We start from the raw sequence: 20,908 nt of genomic DNA, 5'->3' as shown, positions 1-20,908 counted from the left end.
AAAAAAAAAAAAAAAAAAAGAACAAAGACATGGATATATAATTGCAAGTAAATCTCACTATAGATCAAGGGTTAAATAACTTTTTCTTTAAAGGGTCAGACAGTAAATACTTCAGGCTTTGCAGGCCATAAATCTCTACATGTAGCTCGACTCTGCCACTGCAATATAAAAATGGCCATATATAATATGTAAATGAAGAAGTATTCCTGTGGATACTGATTGAAAGCTGAATTTCATATAATCTTTATGTGTCACAAAATCTCTTCACTTTTTTGCCAACCACTAAAAAATGTAAAAACAACCTGTAGCTCAAGAATATTAAAAGAATAGGCAGTAGACCAGATTTACCCATGAACCATAGTTTGCCAATGCCTGCTCTAAATCCTTTTCTGGAAATGTTTATTTTTTTTTAAAAAAAGTGGAGGAAAGAAGTTGGCCTCTAAATTCTTGATGAGATCACTCACAGGAAATTGCTCTCTCAGTAGCGCAATATGGTTCATATGCTAACTCTAAAATGCCTACCTTGCTGTTATCTGACACTTAGGTCTACGTGAATAGAATTATTTTCCATTTTTGAGGCCTAATGACTATACTTCGAGGCTGCATTTTCACATACATTGAGAGACTCATTTAGACTCACTTGCAGGTTTTGAAATTCTTAATTTCAGTAATTGTAATTATTTGTAAGGATTAATAGTTTACAACTTTTTTTGTTCTTTGTTCTTTTTAAAATATAATCTTGGTATGGATATTTTATGACATGTAAAGTAACAATTTAAAGGCCAGGAGTGGCAGCTCATGCCTATAATCCCAGTAATTTGCAAAGCCAATGTGGGACGATAACCTGAGGCCAGGAGATCTGGTCTAGGAAACAGTGAGATCCGATGTCTAAAAAAGGAAAAAAAAAAAAAAAAAAAATTGGGCCGAGTGCGGTGGCTCGCAGATCATCTGAGGTCAGGAGTTTGATACCACCCTGGCTAACATGGGTAAAACCCGTCTCTACTAGAAACACAAAAATTGGCTGGGCATGGTGGCATGTGCCTGTAGTCCCAAGCTACTCGGTAGGGTGAGACAGGAGAACTGCTTGAACCCAGGAGGCAGAGGTTACAGTGAGCCGAGATCACGCCACTGCACTCCAGCATGAGTGACAGAGTGAGACTCCATCTCAAAAAACAAAAAAACAAAAAAAACAAAACAAAACCAACCTTCAGAAGCAGTGAATATTTTATGACTTATTTCCCTTTTTAGAAAGGTCTTCCAAAGTTCAAAACGAAAATATACTTATTTAAAAAAATAAAATTCAAGCCAAGTGTGGTAGCTCACACCTGTAATCCCAGCACCTTGGGAGACTGAGGTGGGTGGATTGTTTTGAATTCAGAAGTTCAGGACCAGCCTGGGCAACATAGTGAAACCTCAACTCTACAAAAAAAAAAATACAAAAATCAGCCAGGCGTTGTTGGTGGCTCATGTCTGTAATCCCAGCTACTTAGGAGACTGAGGCGGGAGAATCACTTCAGCCCAGGAAGCGGAGGTTGCAGTGAGCCAAAATTGCACCACTGCACTCCAGCCCTGGGTCACAGAGTGAGACCCTGTCTCAAACAAACAAACAAACAAAGAACAAAACTCATTCCATTTTGTAAATACCACGTAAGTCCATTAGACTAAATCTAAGAGTATAGAATTTTAGTGTTCTTACTTCTCATGTATCTTGTAAGAACTTACTGCTTCATCATTACACATTATTACTAACTCACACATAATTCACAACTATGCTAAAAAAAGACGAAAACAGGTCAGGCACAGTGGCTCAAGCCTGTAATACCAGCACTTTGGGAGGTCAAGGCAGGTGAATCACCTGAGGTCAGGAGTTCAAGACCAGCTTGGCAACATAGTGAAACTGTGTCTCTACTAAAAATACAAAAATTAGCCAGAAGTAGTGGTGTGCACCTGTAATCCCAGTTACTCAGGAGGCTAATGCAGGAGAATTGCTTGAACCCGGGAGGCAGAGGTTGCAGTGGCCCAAGATTATACCTGGGAAACAGAGTGGGGCTCCATCTCAAAACAAACAAACAAAAAACACACGCACAGACACAAACACAGACACAGACACAAAAGAATAAGTGAACAAATAATGCATTTTTTTTTTTTTTTTTTTTTTGCAATGGAGTCTCTGCTGCCCAGGCTGGTACAGTGGGCGCAATCTTGGCTCCCTGCAACCTCCACCTCCAGTATTCAAGCAATTCTTCTGCTTCAACGTCCTGAGTAGCTGGGACTACAGGAGCACACCAGCATACCCAGCTAATTTTTTATTTTTAGTATAGATGGAGTTTCACCATTTTAGCCAGGCTGGTCTCGAACTCCTGACCTCAGGTGATCTGCCTGTCTTGGCCTCACAAAGTGCTGGGACTGCAGGCATGAGCCACTGCTCCGGCTGCATTTCTAAGAACAAAGAAGAAACAGTATTCTCATCCAGGAACAATGCCATCAAAGATGTTTTTTAAGAACAACCTAGGTAACCTCATTTTGTTAACAGGCCTAACAATATTCTTTCATGTTTTATGATACTTCAGCATCACAACTAACTTATCTGATAAAAACAAGTTTGTAAAAAGGATTTAGTAAATATTAGGTTGGTGCAAAAGTAATTGAGGTTTGTCATTAAAAGTAATGACAAAAAATTCAGCAACAATGTAACACTAAAATTTCGTTTTTCTTTTTTTTTTTTTTTGACACAGAGTGTCGCTCTGTCGCCAGACTAGAGTAAAGTGGCGCAATCTTGGCTCACTGCAACCTCCACCTCCCGGGTTCAAGCAATTCTTCTGCCTTGGCCTCCTGAGTAGCTGGGACTACAGGCATGCACCACCACACCGGGCTAATTTTTGTATTTTGGTAGAGATGGGGTTTCATTATGTTGGCAAGGATGGTCTCTATGTCTTGACCTCGTAATCTGCCCGCCTCAGCCTCCCAAAGTACTGGGATTATAGGCATCACCCACCATGCCCGGCCTAACATTAAAATTTCTAATAAATTTCTTCTCCACTGTCTCTTTATTGTATGTCATATAAATGACATAAAAATATTTAAAATACAAAGGCTCCACTGGACCCAGATGATAATGGTGATGGCTTTTTTAGTAAAGGCGAGGTTTCTCCATGTTGGTCAGGCTGGTCTCAAACTCCTGACCTCAGGTGATGCACCAGCCTCGGCCTCCCAAAGTGCCTGGATTACAGGCGTGAGCTACCATGCTTGGCTGGTGATGATTATTTTACTAGGTAGACTGAGGGTTAGGTACACCTAAAATTAATTCTCCTGACATTGGGAATCCTAGTAATGTGCTAGGAATGGTGCTCTGATACTTGTTTCTTTTTTTTCTTTATTTTTTTTTTTTGAGATGGAGTTTCGCTCCCATTTCCCAGGCTGGAAGATCTCAGTTCCTCGCAACCTCCGTCTCCCGGGTTCAAGCAATTCTCCTGTCTCAGCCTCCCGAGTAGCTGGGATTACAGGCTGATGTCAACACACCAGCTAATTGTTATATGTTTAGTAGAGATGGGGTTTCATCATATTGGTCAAGCTGGTCTCCAACTCCTGACATCAGGTGATCCACCTGCCCTAGCCTCCCAAAGTGTTGGGATTACAAGCATGAGCCACTGCGCTCAGTCTGGTACTTGTTTCTGATCTTCTTTTAAACTCATACCTCTACCTAAAACCAACTGTATTTGTCCTTCCATTCTTGTCATGAACAGAGTGAAAAGAGCCAGCTCTTCAGTTTCTCTCCCGGAGAAGATCTCCCAAGATTTTCTCCTTACCTTTATATGTTTATAAGGTGGTGGCTTCTTGTCATTCTTTCGGTCCTCCTGAAGCTGTCTTAGCTCTTTTTGGGCCTTTAATTCCTCAAACCTTGCTGCAGCTTCCTGAAGAGCTATGAAAACAGACAGCACGAGTCACTTTAAAATCTCTGGGTGGAATTATATATTTATTCATTTATTTTTAAATTTTTTCCCCTTTAAATTGGAGGAGAAACTCCATGCTTTACACAAAAATAAACCAATGTTATATGAAAAAGAAAACACATAACAGCTATTTTAAAACAGGTAACATAGTCCCAAGAGTATTCGGACCTAGTATTAAGACAAAACATAATCTATGACTAAATGGCACAATACAGACTACCAACCTTTAGATCACAGGTGTCCAACCATTTGAATATAAGGACCTTTTTGCTTTCCCGTGGTGGCTATTATGAAAATTACACATGACCTTTTTTATTTTTTAAGCTCATCAGCTATTGTTACTGTTACTGTTAGTATATTTTATTTGTGGCCCAAGATAATTATTCTTCCAGTATGGCCCAGGGAAGCCAAAAGATTAGACAATTGTGCATTAGATGAGAAAACAATCAACCGCTAAATGACTTTAAAAAGCCCACAGATACCATCTCCTAACAACTACATTGCATCTGCTTAGCGAAGTCACTGCCTTTAAGCCTTTAATCTTTCCTTAGTCCTAAACCTCCCACTTCCAGAAACTTTCTACTTCTTAGGTGCCCCAGGTATTGTGCTCACTCTCCTCTGGCAGAAATTCAAAGTTGAAGCTTTGTTCTCCTTCTTCCCTCTTCTCTTAAGACTTGTTCTATAAATATAAACTATTAGCTCTAATGAAATAATGGAATTTCATAGCTAATCTACACTTAAGTCCTGCACTTTTTTTTTTTTTTTGAGACAGGGTTTCACTCTAACACCCAGGCTGGAGTGCCATGGTGCAATCACAGCTCACTGCAGCCTCGACTTGCTGAGCTGAAGTGATCCTCCCACCTCAGCCTCCAGAGTAGCTAGGACCACAGGCATGCATCACCATGCCAGGCTATTTTTTTTTTTTTGGTAGAGACATGGTTTCTCCATGTTGCCCAGTCTGGCCTCAAACTCCTGGGGTCAAGGTATATATCTGCCTCAGCCTCCAAAAGTGTTAGGATTACATGTATGAGACACTGTGCCAGGCCACTGTACTTTCTCATGTTTAAAACGCTGCAATATCTAGCCAGGTGTGGTGGCTCACGCCTGTAATCTCAGCACTTTGGATGGCTGAGGCGGGTGGACCACAAGATCAGGAGTTCCAGACCAGCCTGACAAACATGGTGAAATCCCGTCTCTACTAAAAATGTAAAAATTAGCTGGGCATGGTGGTGCTCCTGTAATCCCAGCTATTCAGGAGTCTGAGGCAGGAGAATTTCCTGAACCCAGAAGGCGGAGGTTGCAGTGAGTGGAGATCACACCACTGTACTTCCAGCCTGGGCAACAGAACGAGACTCCGTTTCAAAAAAGAAAAGAAAAGAAAAAGATTGCCATATCTGAAAAGTCCAATAAAATCTTAAAATTCTCATTCTTCTGCACTTAAAACTGCAATGCATTATTCTTCACCCAAGTTAAAAACTGTGAGAATTCTATTCTTGCCACTTTCTTCTCTGTGCCTTTCCCCATGCTCTGTCAATCCTTTAAAGAATCTCTCCCCTCAGCCGGATGTGGTGACTCACGCCTGTAATCCCAGCACTCTGGGAGGCTGAAGCCATGGATAACAAGGTCAGGAGTTTGAGACTAGCCTGATCAACATGGTGAAACCCCGTCTTAAAAAAAACAAAAAACAAAAATAACAAAAAACTCTCCCCTCTGACCTATCCTGTTTTTCATTTCCTTGTAGCGGTCTATGAGAGTTTGTATGTGTTCCACACAATCATCTAAATTGTTCTAAAATGTGTTTTTCCCACATCCTATTATTCAGCATGTCCTAGTCTACCTCCTTAACATCTATCCAATATAAATCATATTCTCCATCTCCATGAACCATTCACCATTAGTCTGACTCTTTCTTTCTTTCTTTTTTTTTTTTTTTGAGACAGAGTCTTGCTCTGTCACCAGGCACCAGGCTGGAGTGTAGTGGCACAATCTCGGCTCACTGCAACCTCCAGCTCCTGGGTTCAAGCAATTCTCCTGCCTCAGCCTCCCAAGTAGCTGGGACTACAGGCATGCACCACCATGCCCAACTAATTTTTGTATTTTTTTTAGTAGAGACAGGGTTTCACCATGTTGGCCAGGATGGTCTTGATCTCTTGACCTCGTGATCTGCCTGCCTTGGCCTCCCAAAGTGCTGGGATTACAGGTGTGAGCCACCGCGCCGCGCCCAGCCTATTTATTTCCTTTTTTGGAGGGGGTGGGGGCAGAGTCTTGCTTTGTCTGTCACCCAGGCTGGAGTGCAGCAGTGTGATCTTGGCTCACTGCAGCCTCTGCCTCCCAGGTTCCAGCGATTTTTCCTCCGTCATCCTCCCGAATAGCTGCAATAACAGGTGCATATCACCATGCCCAGCTAATTTTTTTTTTTGTATTTTTAGTAGAGACAGACTTCAAAGTGTTGGCCAGGATGGTCTCAAACTCCTGACCTCAAAGGATCCACCTGCCTCAGCCTCCCAAAGTGCTGGGATCACAGACGTGAGCCACCGTGCTCAGCAGAACCTCATCATTTCTGCCCCAAACTACTTGAAACAGCCATCTTGCTCATTTCCCCACTTGCGGCCTCTCACCTTTTAATGGTCCCAACACTGTCCCAGGCTGAAGTTTCTAAAACTCTGGTCTAACAAGGGATCTAGTTAGATATTCATCCTTTCAGGAAAATAGCCCAGTGCTCCCCCAACCAAGTGCTTAAACTATACCAAATGCTTGGAGGTTGCTAACTCAGGATGTTATTAATAGATTCAACACATGTTTTTACATGTATTGACTTCTTGAGACATTTTAAGTCTTTTTCTTTTTGAAGTTGGTGTAGAAGTTAATTTAGATTCTGGCCCTACTATCAGAGTCAGAAACCTTCCTTTATCACTTACTGGTACTGAAATGTTGAGCAAGTTCTTTAACATTAATTTGTCTCAGTTTCCTCATTTGCAAGATCAGGATGGTATCTACCTTATAGGGTTACTGTTAGCACTTAAGCAGAAAATAAACACTGAACAGAGTCTGGCAAACAAAAATGATAACTATTATTATTATTCTTTCCCCAAAGAGTCACTTAGTAATCATCCATGACTTCCAAACATTGCTCCCCAGCTTCCTCTTGCTCTGTTCCCATAGCATATATAATGTACACTTCTGCCACAATACTAACAATACCAAAATCCTGGCAGGCTGGTATCTACTTCAGATTCCCGTGCAAAAACACAAGTTCCAAGAAGTCAGAGGCACCTAAAAACCCCCTGGTAGAATCTCAGAGCTTAGGCAGGCTCAGACCTGAGCTATTCCTTTTCCTCTACCTTCTCCCCCTGCCAGCCTCAGTGTTGGCCAGTTCTGTGCATGCCAAAATACTGGTCACTTGATCCCTGACCATCTGAGATTATAAGACTCAAGACCTCAGATCCTAAAGTATTAGTACTGATAGCACAGTATTATGTATTTTTGTATTAGCAGTAGAACTGATAGCCCATATCTCTGTATAGAAACCACATGACAAACAGGTTAAGTGAGGAGCTACTAAAATAACATGTGGCAAACAGAACCTTTGATAAACTTGTTCCCTATGGACATAACTCCTATTCCCTAACCAGGAAATTTTATATGCTTAGAATCTTCTTGCATGTCACTTGCTTAGAATCCCTTTTCATTTCACCCTACAGACAAAATCTTAAACAGATGCTCCTCATGTTAACAACTGGTTTACCTAGATGTAATCCCATCATAAGCTGAGGAATATAACAGATGTGCATCATCGTAAAGGTGTAAGTTGGACCATTTAAAGTCAGGAACCATCCGTACTTTAAGGACCAAATATATTAAATAGCAAGAGATATATTGTCTTTCAAAGGACAGCTACAGGAAGAAGGTAATTACCACTAAGGGGATACCAATTATGTACTCTGCTGTGTCACTTTTTATAATCCCACTGAATTTCGAGACCAAACTTTCTCCATTATCTGGTAAGAGAAAACCAGGTTCAAAGTTGATTCAACCACGTGGTAAGCAGTAAAACTAGTTCTGCTGATAACAGGGTACCCTGTTCTACCCAACTGTCTCCCCTGCCTTTACTAGGCCAGTTTACAAAAATTTCTCTTGATTCAGAGCATTTATGCTTTGACCTTTACTGGTTTGTTCCACAGTATCTGGTGAATTTTATTTCTTCCCAAAAAGCTTAAAAGAAAAAAAAGGAACAAAAACTAAACTCCTTGGAACGAATGCACTTCTGTGAAAGATCTGAGCCTCTGTGTTTCTTCTATAAAATCATTTCAGAACTCCATTATTTGATGGGATGCTGAGAAAACAACTGATAAGTCAAAAAAAAGCTCAAGGAAATTCTAATTAAGTAAAGGTTAAGGCTCAAATATAATGAGTTACATGGGTTAACTTCCCTGAAAAATACTATATTTGTAGCCACATAATGCTCCGAGAGGACAGAACACAGCTTCAAAATGGAAAATACGTGAATTCTAAAACAGAGCAGACACTCAGGCAACAGAGGTCTGTGTTAGCCTGAGAAACAAAAAGGATAAAGTTACCTTTTTTATATGTCCCATCCACTCCTTTCCCCATTTTATCCTTGCTGCTCACATCACCCTCCATGTAAGGGAAGACTCGGGCCTGGTGAGTCCACAAATAATCATTAGATCCAAAAAAGAGGACAGGGAACTCTCCCACATCATGTCTCATCTTATCAATGTTGGAAGGAACAGCTCGAGGATGACAGATCTCAGCTGGCCACCACCTGGAAAAGGTGAAAAGGAGAAGAGAAACCTCTAGAAGGCTGCAAGGAATTAGGAAAATAACCTCATATAAGAGTAAGGATTAGCAATGGCTGTCTGTCCACATTTAAGTCCATCTTAACAGCATTCTTACAACCTAACTAGAACACAAACAAGTAATACGTGCTAAAAGCTGGAAAACATCTGCCCACATTCCCACACATGCACACACTCCATTAGACTCAATTGTTCTACTTCAAGGACTCTACCTAAAGGAAATAATGAGATAGGAACAGAGACTTATGACAGTAACATTCACTGAAGCATTATAAGGAAAAACTGGCTGGGTGCAGTGGCTCACCCCTGCAATCCCTGCACTCTGGGAGGCCGAGGCGGATGGATCACGAGGTCAGGAGTTCAAGACCAGCCCGGCCAATATGGTGAAACCCTGTCTCTACTAAAATAAAAATTACAAAAATTAGCCAGGCATGGTGGTGCCCATCTGTACTCGCCGCTACTCGGGAGGCTGAGACAGGAGAAACCCTGGAACCTGGGAGGCAGAGGTTGCAGTGAGTCGAGTCGAGATCATGTCACTACACTCCAGACTGGGTGACAGAGCAAGACTCTGTCTCAAAAAAAAAAAAAAGAAAGGAAAAACTGGAAAAAATATAAATGCTCAACATCAAGAAAATAATAGTATTTACCCATGGTATACTATACAAAATAAAATACAATTTGGCCTTTAAAAAGGAAACCTTCAATAATCATTAGGAGTATGGAATAATAGCACCAAGATATCAAAACACAAACACATACAAACAAAATCAAAGAATGTAAATTAGTACACAGCCAATTAAGGGAGACAATTTGGCACTACCTATTAAAGCTGGAAACTACCTACTTTACTCCAGAGAATGCTCTAGAGAAGGCCCTGAGTATACAAACCAAGTATATACTGGTATGTAAGTATATTATATACAAGATCCCAAGTAAATATACCAAGAAAAACTGACCAAATGTTCGCAGTCCAAACAGGAAAATGGATAAGTGAACTAGACATTATGTGACTATATAAAGGAACAGTGAACTATGAATGAATCAGCATACTATACTATGATGAATCTCGGAGCATAAAAGTGAATGAAAAAAGTTGCAGAAAAATATATCAATAATAATTCCTTTACATAAAGGTCTAAAATATACCAAAGAAAACATGGTATATCTTCACGGAAGAGCAAAGGAAAAATCTAAAGTTAGTACAATGGTTACCTCTGAGGGGTAGGAAAGAATGGAATCAGGGCATGGAATAAACCTAAAAAGTACCAATAGTGTTCTATTTCTTTAAGTGGGTGATACATACACGGGTGCCACTTTTGTTATTCTTTAAAATCATGCATGTTACATTCTTTGAGCTTTCCATATTCAATCAAAATATTTTTAAAAAGAAAAAGTGGCTGGGCACAGTGGCATGTACCTGTAGTCTCAGCTACTCAGGAGGCTGAGGCAGCAGGATCCCATAAGCCCAGGAGTTTGAAGTTGCAGCGAGCAATGATCATACCACTGCACTCCAGCCTGGGTGACAGAGGATACCCTTTCTCAAAACAAACAAACAACCCACCCAAGACACAAAACTGAGTATAAACTGTAAAGATGTAGAGGGGGGAGGATAACTGTGTATTGGTATGTCAGGGAGTACATATGATGAAATGTTAATGCATCTGCCTTGTGAGATTATTAGTGTGTTTTCATTAAAAAATATTCCATAAAATACATAAAAGAAAAAAAATTTCCACAGAGAACATGTATTGTTCCTATAATTACAAATCATAAAGTTAGGTTTCTTTTCCTATAAGGAAAAAAATGAATAAGAGGAAAAAAATGAATAAAAAAATGAATAATTCATGAAAATGAATTAGGTACCTTGCCTAATTAAGAAGATCATTAGAAAATATGTTAAGCATTGTATCTGAGAAGTCCCAAGAAACAGAGGATGGTAAAAGAAATAAGTGCTATTCTCCAGGCTTACCTGTATCGTCCAACTTTTACCCAGACAATCTCCCTGTAGTGTGGCTTTTTGCCTGCCTTACAGTCATTGCAATACCAGTTTCCTTCAGGAATATCAATGTTCAGACATTCACGATGAAATGCAGCAGGGCAAGAGTCGCAGCACAGAAGGCTGCCTCCTGTAAGAATAAAAAAACATGGCATTCAGACCACAAGACTGCATTTAAGCACCCAGCTAAAACAGCTTTTGCTCAGCTCTTAACCAGCTAAGGGCTTATTAATTTAATTTGTTACCCAGAAAGTCTATGCTGAAGGAGTATTCCCACTTCAACATTCCTGAACACCACTCCCCTGAAAGCTTGTTAGATTCACACCTTATAAACATGAGATCCTACTGGCAAAATTAAGTTAAAGCAATGAAGTCAGAAGGAAACCTGTAAAAGTAATGTATGTGTACATTCATACATATATATACATTCTTTTTCTCTTCACTAAAAGACATACTAAATAAAAACATTATCAATGACACACAATGACCAAAGTATGAACAGCATAAGCTTTATTTAACTATCATCAGGCTCAGGTTGGAATTCTAGCTCTAGGATCACATGCCCTTGTGAAATTTACTTTCCTTGCAGAGCTATCATTTCCTCCGTGGTAAGGAGTTTTCTCTAATAAACAATAACCACATCTGTTTGAGAACTCACCTAGCTATTAAATCACCTAGTAGCATCTGACACATAAGTAGTATCTCCAAATGGTTAGTTCCTTCCCTCCTTGTAAAATTACTAACTTTTCAGTCGGGTGCAGTGCCTCATGCCTATAATCCCAGCACGTTGGGAGGCTGCAGCAGGTAGATCACTTGAGGTCAGGAGTTAGAGAACAGCCAGATCAACATGGTGAAACCCTGTCTCTATTAAAAAATTAGCCAGGTATGGTGGCACATGCCTGTATTCTCAGTTGGGAGGCTGAGACAGAATTGCTTGAACTTCGGAGGTGGACATTGCAGTGAGCCAAGACCGCAAGAGTGTACTCCAGCCAGGGTGACAGAGCAAGATTCTGAATCAAATCAATCAATCAATCAATCAATCATCAATCAATCAATCAACCAACTAAAAAGTAGCTACTAACTTTACAAAATACAGTAGTTTCAGCAGATAGGCAGACATTTTATTTTGCTGCCAAAAAGAAAGAAGACACGCTGTTGTCAGAAATAAGCATGCTTCAAACATGCTAGACTCAAACATATAATTCCAAGTTTTATCCTGAAGTGGGGAATATAGCCTTAGCAAAGAATATATCTGCGTTAATCTTGTTCTCACTGTGCTTCTTTTACCTCTTAAAAATCCTACTATAGAAAAAGGCAGGGGTCTCGGTGGCCAGAGAAAGAATAGGTGCAGGTGAAGGTGGTGGCGGTCAAGGTCATGAACTGTATCATGGAGGTGTCCTGTGGCCAGGCGGAAAGCAGCCAGAAGCCCAACGCCTAGGACATGATACCCAAAGATTACTACTTTGACTCCTACGTTCACTTCGGCAACCATGAGGAAATGCCGAAGGACGACACGTACACCTCATGTACTGCAATTCCCTGTTTCACAACCAGCACCTCTTCAAGGACAAGGTGGTGCTGGAAGTGGGCTCAGGCACAGGCATCCTCTGCATGTTCGCCACCAAGGTTGGGGCCTGCAAGGTCATCGGGATTGAGTGGTCCAGAATCTCTGATTATGTGGTGAATATTGTCAAAGCCAACAAGTTAGACCATGTGGTGACCATCATCAAGGAAAAGTTGGAGGAAATAGAGCTCTGGGTGGAAAAGGTGGATATCATCATTAGCGAGCGGATGGGCTACTGCCTCTTCTACGAGTCCATGCTCAACACCATGCTCTACACCCAGGACAAGTGGCTGGTGCCTGATATCCTCATCTTCCCAGACCAGGCCACTCTGTAATGTGATGGCCATCGAGGACTGGCAGTACAGACTATAAGACCCACTGGTGGGAAAACGTGTATGGCTTCGACATGTCTTGCATCCAAGATGTGGCCATCAACGAGCCCCTAGTGGACATGGTGGATCCCAAACAGCTAGTCACCAATACTTGCCTCATAAAGGAGGTAGACATTTACATCATCAAGGAGAAAGACCTGACCTTCACCTCCCTATTCTGCCTACAAGTGAAGCAGAATGACTATGTGCATGCCCTGGTGGCCTACTTCGAGTTCACTGCCACAAGAGGATTGGGTTCTCCAGCACACCTGAGTCCTCCTCCACATACTAGAAGCCGACGGTGTTCAACATGGAGGACTACGTGAATGTGAAGACAGGAGAGGAGATCTTCGGCACCATCAGCTTTCGGCCCAGTGCCAAGAACAACAGGGACCTGCACTTCATCATCGACCTGGACTTCAAGGGCCAGCTGTGCAAGCTATCCTGCTCCATAGACCATCCATTGCACTGATGCTCAGCTCTCCCACCCTGCATGGGCCCAGGGGCTGACTGTTCCTAGGCAGTTTCGGGGCTCCCCCTTCCTCTCTCTCCCATAGAAGAGGGCTTTAGGGGTCTCAGCTTGGGGGATGGTGAGAGCACATCGTGACTGTGTTTTTCATAACTTATGTTTGTATATGGCTGCATTTACGCCGACAAATCCTCAGCTGGGAAACAAACTAACAAAAACTCCTACTATAAACATACTTCTGTTGGCACTTTATATATAATTTCTTCCCATGCTGATTTTTGCTTTTTTTTTTTTTTTTTTTTTTTTTTTTTTTGTTTTTTTTTTTTTTTTTTTTTTTTTTTTTACCAGTCAGAGGTCTTTTATTTTTTAACACCTATTATGCCTGAATTCATAGGGAATAGGTGCCATCAGCTCAGGCTCCTTCCCATTGGTTCTCACTGCTTTCTGGGTAGAGCAGGCTGGTGCTTCAGTTGAACCCAGGTACCATTCTCTTTGGCTCTTTTCCTCATCATTTTCCTTCATGCGTTTCAGGAAGCTATCTCAGCCATTAGAGTGCTTAATGTGCTCAATTCATACATTAAATCTCATAGCAAGAATCTTGACCTTAACTTGTTTGCTTACAACAATGGCAACAGCATGCTGGGTAACACTGTAGATGCTTCCAGTTTTGCCATGGTTAACACTTATGGGCATTACTTTTTGAAACAGTACCCATTCCCTTGATGTCTACAATATCACCTTTCTTACAGATTCACGTATACATGGCCAAAGGAACAACTCCATGTTTTCCAAAAGGCCTAGAAAACATGTATCAGGTACCTCTCCTCTTTCCCTTTGTGTTCATCATTTTAGTGAATTACAGGAAAATGGCGGTTCTGGCTGAAAGAAACTTTTCTTAATAATTCTCTACAAAAAGCTCTTAAAATAAAGAGTGAGAATTTTATTTGTATTTGTTGGGGCCAAGGGTGTGCATTTCATATCAGGTTCCTACTTCAACTGGAAAAGCTCACCTTTGGTCTGTACTATATAATGAAGCTCAGAGTCAGAGTAAGATTACATTTGTAAATGTGTCTGCTGCTAAAAAACAAGTCTGAAGGACAATTATACAGTCCAAAACTCTACTTAGCTATTCTGGCACATTCTGTGGATCAATTGAGTAATCGTAAAATGGTACACTAACAGTGACATAAATTCAATTAGCCCAGTGGCAGAACACCTCCTGCAACATTCCTATCTATGCTCAGTTACCTGCTGAATTATAACTTTAGTCTGCTTACATAGTCTTAGGAGAAAAATCTTCCTTTCACTAAATTGGCATTCATAATGCACAAAGAAATATTTCGTGTACAGAGGCATTCAAAGAAGGATATAACACGAAAAGAAACCTGGATAAAAGAAAATCCAGTGAATAAAGGCAAAAGGTCAGACCTGAGGGGAAAAGTGGCAAGCACCTCTGTTTTGTGAGATAGAACATAATGTGGATTATGCTGAGGAAGAACATGAAGGAAGAAATCAACAGAACTACTCTGGGTAGCAAGATGTGCAGCAGGAGGAAAGGTCTATCTCGTGACACTAGAGGTAATATACAAGAGAAAGTCAGAAGATCAGGAAGATAGAAGAGGGAAAACTGCATGAACCATTAAAACAAAGATGAAATGACAGACACTTGGTGAAAGAGAGAAAGAAAGAGAAAATACATTTTAAACATACTGCTAAATTGAAAGGATCCGATTCCTTACAATTTGCAATTTACCAAATTATTATCCTACTACTCTGGGTTAACAACCTTCAGTTCTCTCCTTTACACGAGAGGAAAAAAGGTTTTAAGGCTATTTTCTATCCCTGTTCACTAACCGCACGATAAACTTAGTTGATGGGAGTAGTCCTTGGGCTTTTCGGTCTCAGGCTTTCCTTGAATTTACAGGACCATATTATGCTCTCGAAAATTACCAAGAAACTCAAAGTGCTTTTGTTTATACAGGATATACATACAGATATTTGCTGAAGAGAAATTTAAAACTAAGAAAAATTTTAAGTATCTAAATACATTTTTTCTTATTTTTATTTCCTAGCTCCCGCAAACAGATACTAATAATTTATCCATTAAACACAATTAACATTTTAGTAAAAACTGTATTTTTCCTCAATTTTGTCTTGTTTTTGTCACCCAGGCTGGAGTGCAGTGGCATGATGTCAACTCACTGAAACCTCTGCCTGCCAGGTTCAAGTGATTCTCCTGCCTCAGTCTCCCGAGCCATGCCTGGTTAAGTGTTTTTTTTTTGTTGTTGTTGTTGTTGTTGTTGGTAGAGATGGCCTTCTAAAGTAATGGGATTGGGCGTGAGCCATCAAGCCTGACCCATTTTTGCAAATATTTTATTTTTTTTGAGACAGGATCTCGCTTTGTCACTCAGGCTGGAGTGCAGGCACATGATTTCAGCTCACTGCAAACTCCATGTCCCTGATTCAAGTGATTCTTTTGCTTCAGCCTCCTGAGCAGCTGGACCTACAGGAATGCACTACCATGCCTGCCTAATGCTTGTATTATTAGTAGAGACAGGTTTCACCATGGTGGTCAGGCTGGTGCTGGTCTTGAACTCCTGGCCTCAAGTGGTCCACCCACCTCTGCGTCCCTAAGTGCTAGGATTACAGGCATAAAACAACAACTACAGCCCATTTTGCCAAGTATTTTAAATTGCATTTGTTGCAATATGTTATTTGTTTGACATACATGAGGAAAATATGACCAAATTTTCTCAGAGATATATCACTGGAAAAGAGTGATAAAATAACCTGTTCGATAACTGTGGATATTCCTTCTTTGATACTATACTAAAACTAAAACTCCACAGTGTAGAGTTTAGTTGCAATACGGAAACTGAAACTCTGTCAACAAACTTAGAATGATTATATTAAAATTAATTGATCTGGCTTCTACTTTGGTTTGTTTGTTTGTTTATTTATTTATTTATTTGAGACAGAGTCACATTGTATCACCAGTGCAATCCGGGCTCACTGCAACCTCCGTCTCCCAGGTTCAAGCAATTCTCCTGCCTCAGCCTCCCGAGTAGCTGGGACTACAGTTGTAAGCCACCACACCCAGCTAATTTTTGTATTTTTAGTAGGGATGGGGTTTCACCATGTTGGCCAGGATGGTCTCAATCTCTCGACCTGGTGATCCACCCGCCTCGGCCTCCCAAAGTGCTGGGATTATAGGTGTGAGCCACCAAACCCTGGGGATCTGGCTTCTACTTTGAATGGATCTTTTAATATGCAAGGTTTTTAAGATTATGCTTTAGCTATATGAAAAATATTGGTTAAGTCATGTGCATCTTCTAAATGGCCTATTTCATAATACTTTTAAAAATCACATTTATTAATACTACCCATCAGTAAGTACTAAGAAGTTGTCAGGCTGAAGGCAGTAGATAATAGTTTGCCAAAATTTTAACTGTCACTTAAAAGCTCAAATTTTATCATTGGCCATTATTTTGCAGTTGTTTTTCTTGAATTGATAGGCTCACAGTTGTTTATTTTCAAGTAAACATCTGTCAAATATACAAGCATGAATAACCATAGTTTATCAGTAACTCTTACAATTAAAAATGGTGTTCCATGAACAATGCAGATAGTTCACCTTGAAACTCAGTTGCATGAGTGCTTTAACTCAAGATAACCATCAGTATGCAAAGAAACTGCTTTATATGTACTTTCCACTTTATCACAGAGAATAGGAAAACAATGTTCACCTCATGGTCAAGATTTAATAAAACTAAGGTGTTTTACTTCAAGAAACTTCCAAGGTGAAACTGCCATGCTTTTACTGTGAGTAGGTGAAAAAACAGAATACAATGATGGCTTACCTATATTGATCTGGTGGTACTACCTTGGTTTATACTAAGGTGGCAGCAGTTTTACCCATTCATTGACTCTGCCTAACTGCCAGATTTCAACCAAGTGAAAAAAGTTTCCACAATTAACTAAACTCCAGTCTCTGGCTATAGGAACAATATATCACAAGCAAGTAATTTTTCTTTTACAGAATTATTGGCATATACATACACCTGACGATACAAATCTCCTTAGTGATGTGAACTCAAAATATGTGATACCATTCTCAATTTAGAAAGTTTATTTTGCCAAGGTGAAGGACATGCCCTTGACACAACCTCAGGAGATCCTGGCAACATGTGCTTAAGGTGGTGAGGGTACAGCTTGCTTTTATATACTTCAGGGAGATATGAGACATCAGTATATGAAATGTTGTCACTAGTTATGTCTGGAAGGTGGGACAACTCTAGGTAGGGGGTTGGGTTCCAGGTCATAGGTAGGTAAGAGACAAAAGGTTGTATTCTTTTGAGTCCTTCATCAGCCTTCCACTGAATACACAATTTAATCTGGCTCAGTGAATCTGCATTTTTACATAATCAATAGGGCAGAGGAAGCAATCAGGTATGCATGTGTCTCAGATGAGCAGGGAAATGACATCCTGTCCCACCTGTGAATATAAGTGGTTTCCACTGCCAGGGTGAAATTCAACAGAACTGTTTTAGGATAAAGATCTTAAAGCCTAGAAGGAACTTCCTTGAGGGCAAATTGTGAGGGTGGTATATAGGTTTTTAATCTTTGCAGTTGTTTAATTATTATTATTATTATTATTATTTTGAGACAGAGTCTCGTTCTGTTGCCCAGGCTGGAATGTGCAGTGGTGCGATCTCAGCTCACTGCAACCTCTGCCTCCTAGGTTCAAGTAATTCTCCTGTCTCAGCCTCCCGAGTAGCTGGGATTACAGGCACCTGCCATCACATCTGGCTAATTTTTGAATATTTAGAAGAGACAGGTTTCGCCATGTTGGCCAGGCTGGTCTCGAACTCCCGACCTAAGGTGATCTACCCACCTTGGCCTCTCAAAGTGCTGGTATTACAGGCAACAGGAGTGAAATGCTGTCTCAAACAAAAAAAGTTCTGCTATGTTACCATTACTGTAATTCAGGACATCATATTCTGCATGAAAGAGTAACAGTATCATTTCCTAATATTTTTTTCAGCGACAATATGAAGATAAGTATTTTTATTTCAATTAAAACACTGATTTAATTCCTTTTTGGATTACAAATAGAGGAAGAAGTGATTTCTTACCTTCTGAGCACACAAAGCACCAGCTAACATTAACATGCTCATGATTTCGGCAGCCCCGCCTAGGAGTAAAGTGATTAGGGCAGATGATACTATTAGATGCAAGGATCTTTGACCCAGCAGCCAGGCAAAAGTCATTGGCGTGGTATGCCACAGGACAGCGGACACAGCGCATCAATCGACCTAAAGCAGGAAAATCACGGACAAGCAAAAGAAAAAAAAAATTAAATATGAGAAGAATGTGAGTTATTCAAGTCTATTTGCTAGCATTGAAAAAATGTCACAAATAAAATGAATGACCACCAAGACGACTGACCTTAAACACTCGATCCACCATGAAAGCTCAGATGAGGGATATGTGATAAGTCTCCAAAATCAATCAAATCTCGTAACTGTCAGTGAGTCTACTTCAACAAGGGTAAGCCCAGCCCAAATCACTAGCCTCACTCCTCGGAAACAAGCCCCAGAATAAACAGGGAGAGGGGACATAACAATAACGCTTGCCTGGAACTCTGTGATTCTTAACACCTTTCAAGTGAACAAACTTCACTACTCCCTCTCCAGAGGAAATACATCCCCTAAAATACTTCATCTGTTATAAACTGGCACCAAACAACCACCAAACCCCACAATGCAATCTGTAATAGCAATTAAAAAAGGAAGGTAGCCAATAGTTAAACCACAATTCTTTTCATTTTTCTTTTTATTAATAAAGACATGGGGTTTCCCTACGTTGCCAAGGCTGGATGTGACCTCAAAGTACTTGTGCTCAAACAGTCCTCCCACTTCCTGCTTTAGCTTCCCAAGAAGCTACAGCTACAGGCACACCAACATATCCAGTGAAACTGCAATTTTGATCCAAGTTAAATTACTGATGAGACCCATACGTCCAAGAAATCATACTAAAAAATGTACTGACAATCTGATTAAAACAAACATCAACACTGCTAAATTTTGCCTGCTCAATCCTCTATGGAAAAAGTCAAGGCTCTTTTAGCACACACGAATTTACCAGCATAAACACAGTATTGGGCTTTTAGGGAAAAAAAAAACAACAGTAAAACACCAGGCGTGTTGGCTCACCTGTAATCCCAACAGTTTGGGAGGCCAAGGTGAGTGGATCACCTGAGGTCAGGAGTTCAAGACTAGCCTGACAAATATTATGAAACCCCATCTCTACTAAAAACACAAAAATTAGCCAGGCGTGGTGGCATGTGGCTGTAATCCCAGCTACTTGGGAGGCTGAGACAAGAGAATCACTTGAACCCAGGAGGCGGAGGTTGCAGTGAGCCGAGATCATGCTATTGCACTACAGCCTGGGCAACAAGAGCAAAACTCTTTTCTTTTTTTCCTTTTTTTTTTTAAAAAAAAGGCCAGGTGTGAATTCCAGCACTTCGGGATGCAAAAGCAGGTAGATCACTAGGTCAGGAGATAGAGACCATCCTGGCCACATGATGAGACCCCATCTCTACTAAAAGTACAAAAAATTAGCTGGGCATGGTGGCACATGTCTGTAGTCCCAGCTACTCAGGAGGCTGTGGCACGAGAATCGCTTGAGCCTGGGAGGCGGAGGTTGCACTGAGCCAAGATTGTGTCACTGTGCACTCCAGTCTGGGCAACAGAGCAAGACTGTCTCCAAAAAAACAAAAAGAAAACAAACAAAAGAACCCCACTGTTTTATCAAAGAGAACACATTTCAAAACTTAAGTTTAGCTATATGCACAGGTTTTGAAAAACTCAGGTCTGGACTTAACAACGAAGCAGAAGAAAGTTTCTAAGACAAGAGTTTTCCTTAAAACAAAACAAATCAACACAAAACCTCCAATCCTGCCTTGACATGCATTTTTGAATATCACACATAGAAACCAGAGATATAAAAATGCCCTGGGGAAGAACACACTCTGATTTTCTAATCAAACAGGAATAAGAGGACATGCAGCAGAACACTTTCTCAAACTACATCTCACATGAAATCCAAATACTTAATACCCTACCACATAACCACATTGTGTTTGATGGAGCCCTGGCATTGCCTGGCTGCTGAATTAGTTCATTATTCCCCTATGCTCTCCCAAATATAATGTTGGTAATCTGATAAAAGTGAGAGGCCATAAAGTGACATGGTAGATTGCATTTGAAAATAACTGTTGCCAATGAAACTGAGGTATTATAATTAGACTGGTCCACATGAGAAAACCATACCTTTAGATGCAGAAACATTGGCTGGATTAGCAGCATGACAGGTTATACAGATGTGGAGGGAGCACCGGAAGCCCTTGTTCTGCATAACAGTGGGTGGGTACTTCTGGACACACTCTTCATGGTAAAACTTTCCACACAAGGGTAGAAGGCACCTTTTAACATCTTCCCCACTCTGCTTACATACAAAACAGGTATGAATTCCTGAGAAACCAAAAGAAGATAAATTAGTAAGAATTCAAGAATCGGCCGGGCGCGGTGGCTCACGCCTGTAATCCCAGCACTGTGGGAGGCCGAGGCGGGTGGATCACGAGGTCAAGAGATGGAGACCATCCTGGTCAACATGGTGAAACCCCGTCTCTACTAAAAATACAAAAAATTAGCTGGGCATGGTGGCGCGTGCCTGTAAT

The 20,908-nt window shown here is 40.7% G+C and overlaps 1 protein-coding gene and 1 pseudogene across 3 annotated transcripts in view; one reads left to right on the top strand and one right to left on the bottom strand.

Moving 5' to 3' along the window:
- Positions 1-20,908, bottom strand: part of LOC108292176 (histone-lysine N-methyltransferase, H3 lysine-36 specific) — a 68,802-nt gene that overhangs the window by 23,632 nt on the left and 24,262 nt on the right. For all 3 annotated transcript variants that reach the window (XM_037732906.1, XM_017512910.2, XM_037732907.1), the window contains 5 exons: positions 20,502-20,702; positions 18,303-18,482; positions 10,737-10,893; positions 8,528-8,733; positions 3,807-3,919 (listed from right to left, as the gene is read on the bottom strand). In XM_037732906.1, the coding sequence (XP_037588834.1) occupies positions 3,807-3,919; positions 8,528-8,733; positions 10,737-10,893; positions 18,303-18,482; positions 20,502-20,702 (857 nt within the window). The remainder of the gene's footprint in view (positions 1-3,806; positions 3,920-8,527; positions 8,734-10,736; positions 10,894-18,302; positions 18,483-20,501; positions 20,703-20,908) is intronic.
- Positions 11,738-13,170, top strand: LOC108292151 (annotated as a pseudogene).

Source organism: Cebus imitator, unplaced genomic scaffold (assembly GCF_001604975.1).
Source record: "Cebus imitator isolate Cc_AM_T3 unplaced genomic scaffold, Cebus_imitator-1.0 Scaffold478, whole genome shotgun sequence".
NCBI classification, from domain to species: domain Eukaryota; kingdom Metazoa; phylum Chordata; class Mammalia; order Primates; family Cebidae; genus Cebus; species Cebus imitator.
This window is presented reverse-complemented; position numbering and strand designations above follow the sequence as displayed.